The sequence below is a fragment of the Palaemon carinicauda genome, chromosome 44 (genome assembly GCF_036898095.1).
Source record: "Palaemon carinicauda isolate YSFRI2023 chromosome 44, ASM3689809v2, whole genome shotgun sequence".
Taxonomy (NCBI): Eukaryota; Metazoa; Arthropoda; class Malacostraca; order Decapoda; family Palaemonidae; genus Palaemon; species Palaemon carinicauda.
In genome coordinates this window covers 38,141,642-38,154,277 of record NC_090768.1, presented here as the reverse complement: position 1 = coordinate 38,154,277, position 12,636 = coordinate 38,141,642, and the positions used below count along the sequence as shown (strand labels likewise).

Here is a 12,636-nt window from a genome sequence, read left to right as displayed (position 1 = left end):
TCCATTTTCAAGTATCTAATATGCTACAATGGCCTTCAAAGTAAGCACGGTTGCCCTATTCGATGTGCACTTTCTCACAGTACTTAGCTAAATCCCTTAGAAGACTAAACATATTAGAAATGGCAACTTATACCACTCGCTATTTGCATAAATTTTGGAGGTTATAAAAAAAGGAAGGCTCAATTACCTTCTCTAGAATTGGAAATTGTACTATCAAGGTCATTTATAAAATAGTCACATACCAATTTTTGATAATCACAGTATAGTAGTTTCATGTAAAACTAAAAATGACTCCTCTGTAAAGGGAGATTCTAAAAATACATCTTTTCTATGCTTAGTAACAAAAATATACTCACTTTCACAGAAATATTAGGCACATTACATACATACTGTACATAGAGTGGTACCTCGGTATTGTAGATGCAGATCCGCTCCAGATGGTAGGACTTACACCAAAAACAACAAATCCCAAATAAATGTTTCCCTAAAAAATAAAAGGGAAAGGAAATAATGTTCCAGAGTATAAGAAATAATAATCTATATGGGATATTCTGTACATATGAGGTTGCATAAAATAATTTAACTACTTAATACTAAATACATTATGAGATAAAAAAATGAAAGCATAAATAATGATGAATAGATAGAAACATGGAATTTAGCATCATTTTAATTTGCTGAGAAGAGTAGATAGCCTATGAGGCTGGTGGTAATGGGATTGGGCCATGTTTTTTTTTGAAAGGAGTCGCCTTTCATTGAAACTTTCAGAAAGCTAAAATTTTTAGTTTTTTTCTTTAAACCTGGCTGAGGCTCACTAGGTTTGAGTTTTACAAAATACTTTCCCATTCAAGTTTGTTTTTGCCTCCTGAGAACGTTCATGAAGTGTAACTGTCTTGTCATACTACACAACACTGTTATGGCATGTTGGACCTTTACTGGGGTAGTATTTTTCTGCAAAACTCTGAACTTCAATTCATAATGCCTAAGAGACTGCACCCACCTTCATCTGGTGTTCTTATCTTTCAAGCTGCATAAGCTCTTCAATGATTGGCTATTTTTTTAACCCATCCATATCATCATCATCGACCTCCAGGCCCATAGACCTGACAAGACAATATCCTCTACAAAAGGTACCGCTTTAAAGCCCTTCAAAGTTCGTTTTCTTCAATATTTTTGGCCACAAATTCCTCCAGGCAGAGTTTACGGTCCTATAAGAACCATCTTGCCGGGATTTGTGCGTAAGTTATGCAGTGTACAATATCACTTTAATCATTTTGAAGATTAATTCTGGGACAGAGGTCACTTCAAAGCACCTTTGTGTGGTTTTGTATAGTTTCTGAAAATTTGAAATGACCTGCTATTCCATGAGTTGAATGATTAGTCTTCATTGGGGGCAAAAACTACACATGTCAAAACTCCAACAACAGATCATCCAGCAAGCTTACGAGGTGTGCAGAAGAGCTGTCCATAAGGAGAGATTTTACAGGCTTTGTTTTCTCTTCTTAAACTTCTACACTTGGCCCAAGCAATACTAAACTACTCACTGAAGAATTGTCTTGTCACCAAATCCTTTAAATTTTACCTCCACATGTCTATCGACTGGATTTTTTCACTTAGCTTTTAAAAAAATCCTTTGGTTCTCAGTGGCAGATTGCCACAAAACAAGAGTAAGCCTGTCCTTAATTGACGGTACCAAAGTAATCCCTTCTCTTGTGTGCTAAAAGTTTTATCTAGCATTTTCTTCCAAAACAGAAGCCTCCCATCAAATATGAAAACTTGTAGGGTAACAAAATATGCAGCTTTAACAAACTGCTTTGGCAATAAATTTTTTGCAGCGTCTTTGTTTGCACTAGCTGTGTCCCCCCATACCTCGCAACGCTATGCATGCCAGTGCTATGCTTAAAATTACCAATCTAGCCATGGCTTCCTTTAATCATTAAACTAACATCTTCCCTAGTCCCTTAAATGCTTAAGATTAGTGTGCAAAATTTTTTCTTTCTTCCAAATTATAGCCTCTGAAATGTAATAGTTTTTAGTTTATCCATAGTAATGAAACATTTTCTACTTTAATGATCGGGGCCTTTGTTTGGATATAAATTTCATCATCTTTGCAATGTCAGCTAATTTAACGATACTTTTTTTATAATTGTCAAAATCGTTGTTTTCAGTAAGGAATACAGTACTGTATACCACGGCAACACCAACGAAGCATATGCTGCTCTATTCTATGATCTCTTTCCCATCTCAAATGTGATCTCAACCCTTTTCTTTTTAGGTTGGCTTTTCTCACTAACCTTCTTAGGACCCATCTTGAAAGAATCTGCGAAAAGAGATTACTGAAATGACAAAAAACATGAAAATTCACAGTTATACTGTACCAAAGGTTGTGCCACAAAACAAGGAATACAGACAGAATGAGTAGCAGCACTTTATTTCAGCTGTGAACAGAGGAAAATCGGTGACATCAATAACCATAAAATTCCATCAAGTGCTTTATATCACAAGATAAGTTTTCTTGTTATAACAAAATGTACACCAAAGTTGATGTATTCAAAATTGGTTGTACAGTATACAGAGATTCTAATTTACATTGCATTCAAGACCCCAATTACACACAGCCTCTATTCTTTTGACCTTGTTTTTCAGAAGGTATGGCAATATCTTCTTAGGACTTTACCAATTTGCGAAGTAATTGGCTGAGTTCAGTCCCTCACTTACTTGTCAAAGCAATTTTCAGACTCGTGCAATACAGTATTGCCACAATTATGTCATTTTCAGATAATGTTTTGGATGTTGGAGTGCTTTTGAATTCAAAAGTGACTTTCGTAAATCTTCAAATTATGTAAGAATCTAGACATTTAAAAAAAAGGATATTTACACAAATCTATTGGTTTCAGTTTCTTGTTTATAAAAATTAAAGACAAAGTGGATTATCTTTTCTGATAAGGGCCACATTCAATAAAAAACACTGAAAATAAAAATTCTATTTAACAAGCAATGCCAAGAGCTATCTAACAAGTACTTTTACCTTACCCTATTTAAAGAATAAATTACAAAAATGGTTATGAAAATTGGAATAAAAAAGTTATTACCATACTAATCATATCTAGTCAGGTTAAAACTGATGAAAGTACACAATACTGCATAGATAACTGTGAAAAAAGTAAATCTGTACTGTATTAAGGCATAAGGAATAGTACTCACCATGCACACTTACTTTATCATTCTATGGATATTCTTATGGTCTATAAATCTATCCAGGTTATCAAGATTCTCCCACCACAAGGGTAAAAACTTCTGGCAAATGAGATCGAACCAAGGAGTAATAGGAATACTGTTACTGTGGAGATTCGCAAGAAATTTTGAAAAATCTTCTCGTTTGATATACCTTACATCTTGAACTTCATTTTCATTTGGTTCCAAGGAAACATTTTTCATTAAAAATAAGATATAGTCCATTTCATGTTCTCCCCACATTCCGTCCGAAGGGCTGGCATAATGAATCCGAGTTAGAAAAGTAAAATCTTGGGGTAAGGCTTGTTCACGTGGAATTCCCAATTCAAATTCAAGACGCCTCTGTGCCGCTAATCTAACTCCAAGCGCCTTTTCCTCAATTATTTCGTCTGAAGTATGAAGTGGATGGGAGCAACAAGTATTTGTGTAATATCCAGGAAAGGTGATCTGAAACAAATTTAAACTTTTGAAGTAATTAAAATCCTTAAATATGTGTAACAATACCAAAATTACTCCTTCAGGGAGATTTTTTTTCATGATAAATAAACCAACTGAAAATTAGCTCCCTGTTTTATACCTGAATATATAACATTTAGTTGAAGCCAAATATTTATTTCAATATGACAATGATGTTCATATTGCTTCTCCAGAAGCTGTTTAACTGTCCTTCACCTTTAAAAGTTTCCCTATTTATTACTTTCAATAAACAACATGCACTTGGTACTGTAAAGGAAGGAGTATTCTAGCAGTAAGAGGCAAAAAATGCAAGATTCTCTGTCTCCTTTCAGTTTCATCTGACGTTAGGTATTAATCAGATCTGCTCCAGACTGTTTGCTCATTACAGCATATTAAGATTCTTCCCCTGGTTTCCTTAGCAATTACTGCATGTAGTGTGCAAGGGTACTGTTTGTGGAACTTCATTATCTACATTCCCTTGGTGTATTGTATCATGGATAATACCGGGATTGACAAATTTGTGAAAAATACGTTTCCCTCTCGGCACTTCCCAAGTATGTTGTAAAGGCCACCTACTAAGTTAACAGCACAGATGCTTAAGGAAACTTAGTTACTTTAGGGGAAAAGACAGTGAAGACTAGACTAATAGATTGTAGTGGGAATGACAATAATGGTCTCCACCTTTAAACAATTCACATTATCAACTAACTTTCAGTAGTAATCAAACTCATAAGCTCTTGCCATTGCTAGCTTTCTCTGTTAATGTCTAGAGTACCCGGCCCTTCCCAACCGAAATAAGCTTCCGAAGCGGAGTCTTAGTGTTCAGTGTATTTTTCTATTGAGGGTTCTGAAAGTTTGCTGCATATTAGAGATTCGAAAGCCTCTTACAGAACCTTATTTCTTTAATTATTTTAAACCCTTCTATGCCACAATTAGTCGTTCTATAAGAAAACTAGATAAAGATGCAGAAGACAGAGTAGGTAGTCTGGATCCTAATAACCCTCCGTTTCCTTAAGTAAGCACTCCTAAATTATATCTTCTAACACAGGTGAATGGTGTGGCATATCGTGGAATTACCTTAAACCTTCTTGGCGTGAATGAACTTTCAACTAAACTCAATCGTTTACGTATTATACTGTATTTTGACTGGTAATGAGTTCCGTTTGCTTGTAAGTTTGGCCATAACTCGCCACAAGTTAATTCAACCTGGGTTAGTATATAAAGTAAATGAAAAAAAAAGCTTTATGAATCTCTCATTCCTCCTATTCATTCTGGATAAGTCTAAATTGTTATCACTACAGTATTAAGATGAATATGTGTTAATTGGTTTTGTTTAGTCTCAAAGTCTTTGATGCCTCAGACGTTATGAACGGTATCAGGCTAGTCTGCTACATAACCAAATTGTAATACCTTGCTCCAATTGCACTCTACAATGCTGACCATCCCCTATATCATCATCTGTTACATTTAATACGTAACATTGGAATCAACCCTAATGGCATTTAAAAAGCAACTTTCTCTTAACAATCATTCTTCTGGGTTTTATTCACAGTCGCCTATTTTATTAGTTGTGATTAGAATGGCTTATTCTTTTTAATTTCTTACCCCTTCCCTCTGATTCTACAACTAAATCAGATCAATTTTGTATAGCACTTTCTTGGGCCTTGCTAACAGCACATCTTTGTAGCCTGACACTGAATATTCACTTTAACAATACCAAGCATTAATTAATTCAATGGTAATATATGCAAGTAACTAATCACTTAATAATTAAAATTTTTAAAAATGCTCAGTTCAAGATGGAGAGTTTAGAAACATTGTTGAACAAATTGAGATATCAATACAGAGGTAACCAAAAACCAAACCATCCAGGATTTCAATTACAGAGCTAGATATTGAACTTTTCATGGGTAGTGACAATAGAAGGAACAGACAAAACATAGGGTGTGGAAATATAGTAATACTGTACTCCAAAGATAATTTTGATATTACAGTATCGTCCAGTCTCCGTACAAGACTGAATTCTCCCTAAACACATTTTTACAGATTAGTAGATTTTTACAATCTCACTGGATTGGTCAATGGATTGTCCTAAAACAGGAGGCGAGAAAACCTGAGGAAATTAGACGGCTTTATTGGAAGGGCAATGAAAAAAAATATAACATGGATAAAATGGGCAAGGGAATAATTATTTCAGAAACCATAGATACCAGAACAAATCATATATCATAACTAGACCTCTTTGAAAGAAAAATTACAAGAATGTAATTCTCCTGCTAAAGGGCTTGATTAGAAAATCTGGGGGAAATTATACTCGCCCAATTGATTTAGGTATCTCCCATATTATTCTTCAGAGTCAACAACTGCTAAAATCCCAGCTATGCTCGATGGAGATTGCTATACCTATATGCTTGAAAGTATCAGTTGAACGCATTCCAAAAAATCCCTACAGCATGCAAGTCTGTCATTAAATGAGAGGTACAGTACAATACTCCAAATACTATCTTCATTGCACAAATTCTGAAGATCATGCAAATTACCAAATAATTTCCTATCAGGTCTAAAAATTATGTAATCACTCCCACTCTATAACTATTTGAAAAAACTTATAAATTGTCCGTTCTGTGTCACTATATATTTGTAACATGAACACTGAACTTAAAGGGCAAATAACAGTGCCTCCACCACTTATTAAATTCCTGGCTACATCCCTGCCCACTAAAAAGGAGGGCAAAAATAAAGGCTTTCAAGTAAATTACCTCAGGTCATCATCATTTTGTGCTGTGGAGGCTACCTGAACTACTTCATTATCAATCCTACCTTTATCTAATACTGTATGGGGCCCAACATATAAGTAATCAAAACTAGCTTCTGCACATAAAATACTGGCCCTATCATAGGGGAATGCATTTTTTCCTCTACATTTAACAGCAAAATTTTCCCAACACTGTAGTAGTCTCTAAAGCACCATCTGAAATAGTTTTATCAAACCAGTTTTATCTAAATATAGATTATTACCCGGATGATCTGCAAAACTTTTCCATCATAAGTCATAATAATACCTACTACTATATAGTGGAAAAAAAAAACTTTCAACTATACTCCCTACTCTATTTCTCATATCACATCTTCGGTCATCAAACTTGAAAAAACTATTTTCAACATTATTAACTGAATAAAATGAAATAGCTTGTTTAGGGGCTTATTTTCTACCTGGAAAATGAATCTATTTCCTATGTAGGGAAAAAAAAAAAGAAAAAATAAGAAAAAACCTTAGTGTGTGTCTCCTTTTAGAAGTGGGGGCTATGACTGATCGTCTAAGAGGCCCCCCCAGGACACAAGGTCCGGGCAACCTGTGCACGCACACGCACTTTTAGCAGCATCAGCATTTGATGTCATAATAAAATAACAATCACAGTATCAACACATACCCTAGCGATTTTACTCTAATACACTTCTACAACAAACTTTCTCGGATTTAAAGAGATATTCACTGAATTCAGCCTTCTCTTCAGCTTCTCCCACCCCTTCATGTGACACATTGTTAATAATAGTAAAAAAAGGTTGCTCGTCAGTGGGAGAAGGGATAGTTGGGTACAGACTGCCTACCCAGTCTTCCATCTCTGAAACTGGTTGTCGTATAGAGACGACTGGATTAGTGAAATGAGTGTGTTTTGCAATAGAGTGAAGTAATTGAGAGGGCAAGGATTGAGGGGAGGCTTCAGACTATAATGTGCTGCGTACCAACAGAACCCTTACTGACTTAAGGAGTTAGCCTAGAATTTGAATAAGGGTAGGTTAGGTAAGACTACTGTACTGCCTTTGCCCGATGGCTCGTGGTCTTACAAATTCCACAAACAAAGCAAAATCAGCAAAAGAAACAAAAATTATAAAGTGCATTGCTATCAATTCCTGCAAATTTGGTAATAGCCAGAGTAACATATGCTACCACACAAACAACCTGTCTAGTCTTCACTAGCTTTCACTGTGAATTAAAGGAATTTCTTTTATTACTTTGAACTTTTATATGAACTCCAACCTGAAGATAATCCTTCATGAAAGGAATTGAGGGAATTACACTCATCACAACATCCACTTGAAATCACATTACCACAGCCATACGACACCAAAAATGAGGATAATCATCCCCCAGTATTAAATCCTTTGAACAACCTTGGCAATAAGATAGAGAAGCCAGAAGATATCCCCTTAAATTGAATAATATGTTCCTATAGAATTCCTTTAAAAAAAAAATTAAAAACACGACCTGGAGCATGGGTATTATGCGTTCTTAACATATAATGCCAATACTGCATTATAGGGTAGAGAAATTACAAGAAAAGAATACTGAAAAGTTTTAGTTTAAGAGCAGACATTGACAAATCAATTTCAAGAAAAAAAATACGAACACCAGGGAAGGTTCATGGAAATAATTACCTTTGCTTCTGAACGTCTATGTACCAATAACTCCCCTGAACTGTTAAAAAGGAAGACGCTGAATGCACGATGTAATAAGCTTGATCCATTATGCATCAAATGACAATCTCGTTTAGAGGCTGCACCAATATTATTGTCATTTTCATCTACTAGGATACATGGCTCGCTAAGAAGTGCATACTGCTGGGGATCTATGTTCTCTGCTTTTATTACCTGAAAAAGGATGATAGTTTTTATGATAAAAAATACAAAGTAACTTTCAAAATATGCTAACTATTCAACTCTCAAGCATGGCTTTTCTGTATGGCCAGAGGGATTCATTAATTCTTAATAGATATACTGTACTGTACTGTACTGTTATAATATCCTTTTCAAATAAATAAAAAACTTCTACTCATTTTTGGGTATTCTTCTGTACATCTGCCATTATCTTTTCCTTTAACACAATAGCATTCTTTTATAAATAGGAAAGGATGACATTTATTCTTCAAAATAAAATACCTCATACAAAAAATGCAGGCTATTACTAAACATTGTTCATTATATCTAATTTACATCAATCACTTAAATACACAAGGATATAATTGATGTGAAAAGCATAAATAGAATAAGAAAAATTACCTACCATGACTACAAAATACAAGGGTATTGTGAGAACAGGAGGATATAGGAGCTTAAAATTTCAAAAACATGGAACAGTACCTAATAATCTTGAAGACATAAATCCATCCCACTGACAAATCATACAAAAGAGAATAAAATGCACCACATCAGCATTTAGCCAGTTGAGGTAGTTCTATGAGCAGTCCACAATAATTTTTTTTTTTTTTTCAAACTACCTTTCTGACAACAGCGATTCTAAATGGAAACAGATACAGAGGTTGCTCATGCCATCAAGTCCTAAGGTAAAACAAGGCTAATGAAAATCACAATATCAAAAGAGATAGAAGAAGAAAGACACACGAGACTCCTTTAGCAAAACAATGAGATGATTACTTCCACCCTCTGAAGTTTAATTTACCGTAGCTGGCTAACTTTAACAGAATAGTACTCTATACTTATTTGTTTCATTCTTCTGAAAATGAGCCTTTTCAGGCTCTGTATCAATGCTACTGTGTGCTTACAGCAGTTTCTATAAGCCACCTGATATGTTAAAGACAAAGATGATTTTGGCATATAACAAGAGCAGGAGAGAAATTCAAACAACTTAGATGGGGTGTTTAGGAGTGATAAGACTTGGGCCCGCAAGAGGGCCAAATAGATTGGTGAGAAAAGTCATTGATAAGGACTTGGACCACATGGCTGTTTAAGAAAAATGGTTCCAGATTTGCAAGAATGATTTTCCCATAAGGTAGATAGCCATGTAAACCAAAAACTACAAAAAAATGTGAAGGATGCTCAGAAAAGGGATTTTGACGAAGGAAGAATCTATTTCTGGGCGAGGGAAGTGCTCCTTAAAGAGAAATGCTCCTTAAAGCACAATTTCAAAGGTATAAATACCACTAAATATACCAGAGAAAAAAGTTGCATGGAATGCCAGGAATTGAGGGTATAAAAATTTCACTAAATCCACTATCCGATGTCTGTAATATGTTATTTTCATTAGTAAAATAAATTTTTGAATATACTTACCCGATAATCATGTAGCTGTCAACTCCGTTGCCCGACAGAATTCTACGGAAGGGATACGCCAGCGATCGCTATACAAGAGGGGGGTGTACTCACAAGCGCCACCTGTGGCCAGGTACTGCAGTACTTCTTGTTGACACCACTTCAATTTTTCCTCGGTCCACTGGTTCTATGGGGAGGAAGGGTGGGTCAATTAAATCATGATTATCGGGTAAGTATATTCAAAAATTTATTTTACTAATGAAAATAACATTTTTCAATATTAAACTTACCCGATAATCATGTAGCTGATTCACACCCAGGGAGGTGGGTGAAAACCAGTGTACATGTATATCAAGAAGCTAAGTATCCCGTATTTCATATTATCAGTTATTCAAAATAACAATGAAATTACAAGTACCTGGTAAGGAAGTCGACTTGAGCCATTACTCTGCCTTAAATAAGTTCGTCTTCCTTACTGAGCGCAGCGTTCCTCTTAGGAGGCTGAACAACTCTAAGGTGCTGAAGTATCAAGGGCTGCAACCCATACTAAAGGACCTCATCACAACCTTTAACCTCGGCGCTTCTCAAGAAAGAATTGACCACCCGCCAAATCAACAAGGATGTGGAAGGCTTCTTAGCCGACCGTACAACCCATAAAAAGTATTCAAGAGAAAGGTTAAAAGGTTATGGGATTATGGGAATGTAGTGGCTGAGCCCTCGCCTACTACTGCATTCGTTGCTACGAATGGTCCCAGGGTGTAGCAGTACTCGTAAAGAGACTGGACATCTTTGAGATAGAATGATGCGAACACTGACTTGCTTCTCCAATAGGTTGCATCCATAACACTCTGCAGAGAATGGCTCTGTTTGAAGGCCACTGAAGTAGCCACAGCTCCCACTTCATGTGTCCTTACCTTCAGCAAAGCAAGGTCTTCTTCCTTCAGATGAGAATGTGCTTCCCTAATCAGAAGCCTGAATAGTAAGAAACTGAGTTCTTAGAACTTGGAAAAGAAGGTTTCTTGATAGCACACCATAAGGCTTCTGATTGTCCTCGTAAAGGTTAAGACCTTTTTAGATAGTACCTAAGAGCTCTAACTGGGCAAAGTACTCTCTCCAGTTCATTCCCCACCAAGTTGGACAGGCTTGGGATCTCGAACGACTTAGGCCAAGGACGTGAAGGAAGCTCGTTTAGCAAAAACCGAGCTGCAAGGAACATGTAGCCGTTTCAGATGTGAAAACAATGATCCTGCTGAAAGGCGTGGATCTCACTTACTCTTTTAGCTGTTGTCAAGCACACGAGGAAAAGAGTTTTTAATGTGAGGTCCTAAAAAGAGGCTGATTGGAGAGGTTCAAATCTTGATGACATAAGGAACCTTAGGACCACGTCTAGATTCCAGCCTGGAGTGGACAACCGACGTTCCTTTGAGGTCTCAAAAGACCTAGGGAGGTCCTGTAGATCTTTGTTGGTGGAAAGATCCAAGCCTCTGTGGCGGAAAACCGCTGCCAACATACTTCTGTAACCCTTGATCGTAGGAGCTGAAAGGGATCTTACTTTCCTTAGATATAACAGGAAGTCAGCAATCTGGGTTACAGTGGTACTGGTTGAGGAGACTGCATTGGTCTTGTACCAGCTACGGAAGACTTCCCCTTGAGACTGATAGATTCTGAGAGTGGATGTTCTCCTTGCTTTGGCAATCGCTCTGGCTGCCTCCTTCGAAAAGCCCCTAGCTCTTGAGAGTCTTTCGAAAGTCTGAAGGCAGTCAGACGAAGAGCGTGGAGGTTTGGGTGTACCTTCTTTACGTGAGGTAGACGTAGAAGGTTCACCCCTAGAGGAAGAGTCCTGGGAATGTCGACCAGCCATTGCAGTACCTCTAAGAACCATTCTCTCGCGGGCCAGAGCGGAGCCAACCAACGTCAGCCGTGTCCCTTTGCGAGAGGAGAACTTCTGAAGTACCCTGTTGACAATCTTGAACGGCGGGAATGCATACAGGTCGAGATGGAACCAATCCAGCAGAAAAGCATCCACGTGAACTGCTGCTGGGTCTGGAATCGGAGAACAATACAACAGGAGTCTCTAGGTTATCGAGGTAGCGAACAGATCTATGGTTGGCTGACCCCACAGGGCCCAAAGTCTGCTGCAAACATTCTTGTGAAGGGTCCACTCTGTGGGGATGACCTGACCCTTCCGGCTGAGGTGATCTGCCATGACATTCATACCGCCCTGAATGAACCTCGTTACCAGCGTGAGCTTTCGATCTTTAGACCAGATGAGGAGGTCCCTTGCGATCTAGAACAACTTCACGAAAGAGTCCCTCCCTGCTTGAAGATGTAAGCCAGGGCTGTGGTGTTGTCAGAGTCCACCTCCACCACTTTGTTAAGCTGGAGGGACTTGAAGTTTATCAAGGCCAGAAGAACCGCCAACAACTCCTTGCAATTGATGTGAAGTGTCCTTTGCTCCTGATTCCATGTTCCCGAGCATTCCTGTCCGTCCAAAGTCGCACCCCAGCCCGTGTCTGATGCGTCCGAGAGGAGACGGCGGTCGGGTTTCTGAACAGCCAAAGGTAGACTTCCTTGAGAAGAAAGCTGTTCTTACACCACGCGAGAGAAGACCTCCTCTCTTCGGAAACAGGAACTGAGACCGTCTCTAGCGTCATGTCCTTTATCCAGTGAGCAGCTAGATGATACTGAAGGGAGGGAGGTGGAGTCTCCCTAACACGATGAACAGGGCCAGCGATGAAAGTGTCCCTGTTAGACTCATCCACTACCTGACTGAGCATCGGTTCCTTCTCAGCATGCTCTGGATGCATTCTAGGGCTTGGAAGATCCTTGGGGCCGACGGAAAAGCCCGAAAAGCTCGACTCTGAAGATCCATACCCAGGGAGACAATGGTCTGGGATG

At 37.8% G+C, this 12,636-nt stretch overlaps 1 protein-coding gene across 3 annotated transcripts in view; it reads right to left on the bottom strand.

Moving 5' to 3' along the window:
- Positions 1-2,415: 2,415 nt before the first annotated feature.
- Positions 2,416-12,636, bottom strand: part of Idi (Isopentenyl-diphosphate delta isomerase) — a 29,914-nt gene continuing 19,693 nt past the window's right edge. For all 3 annotated transcript variants that reach the window (XM_068367043.1, XM_068367045.1, XM_068367044.1), the window contains exons 3-4: positions 8,128-8,340; positions 2,416-3,681 (exon numbers count right to left, since the gene is read on the bottom strand). In XM_068367043.1, the coding sequence (XP_068223144.1) occupies positions 3,214-3,681; positions 8,128-8,340 (681 nt within the window). In that variant the 3' untranslated portion in view covers positions 2,416-3,213. The remainder of the gene's footprint in view (positions 3,682-8,127; positions 8,341-12,636) is intronic.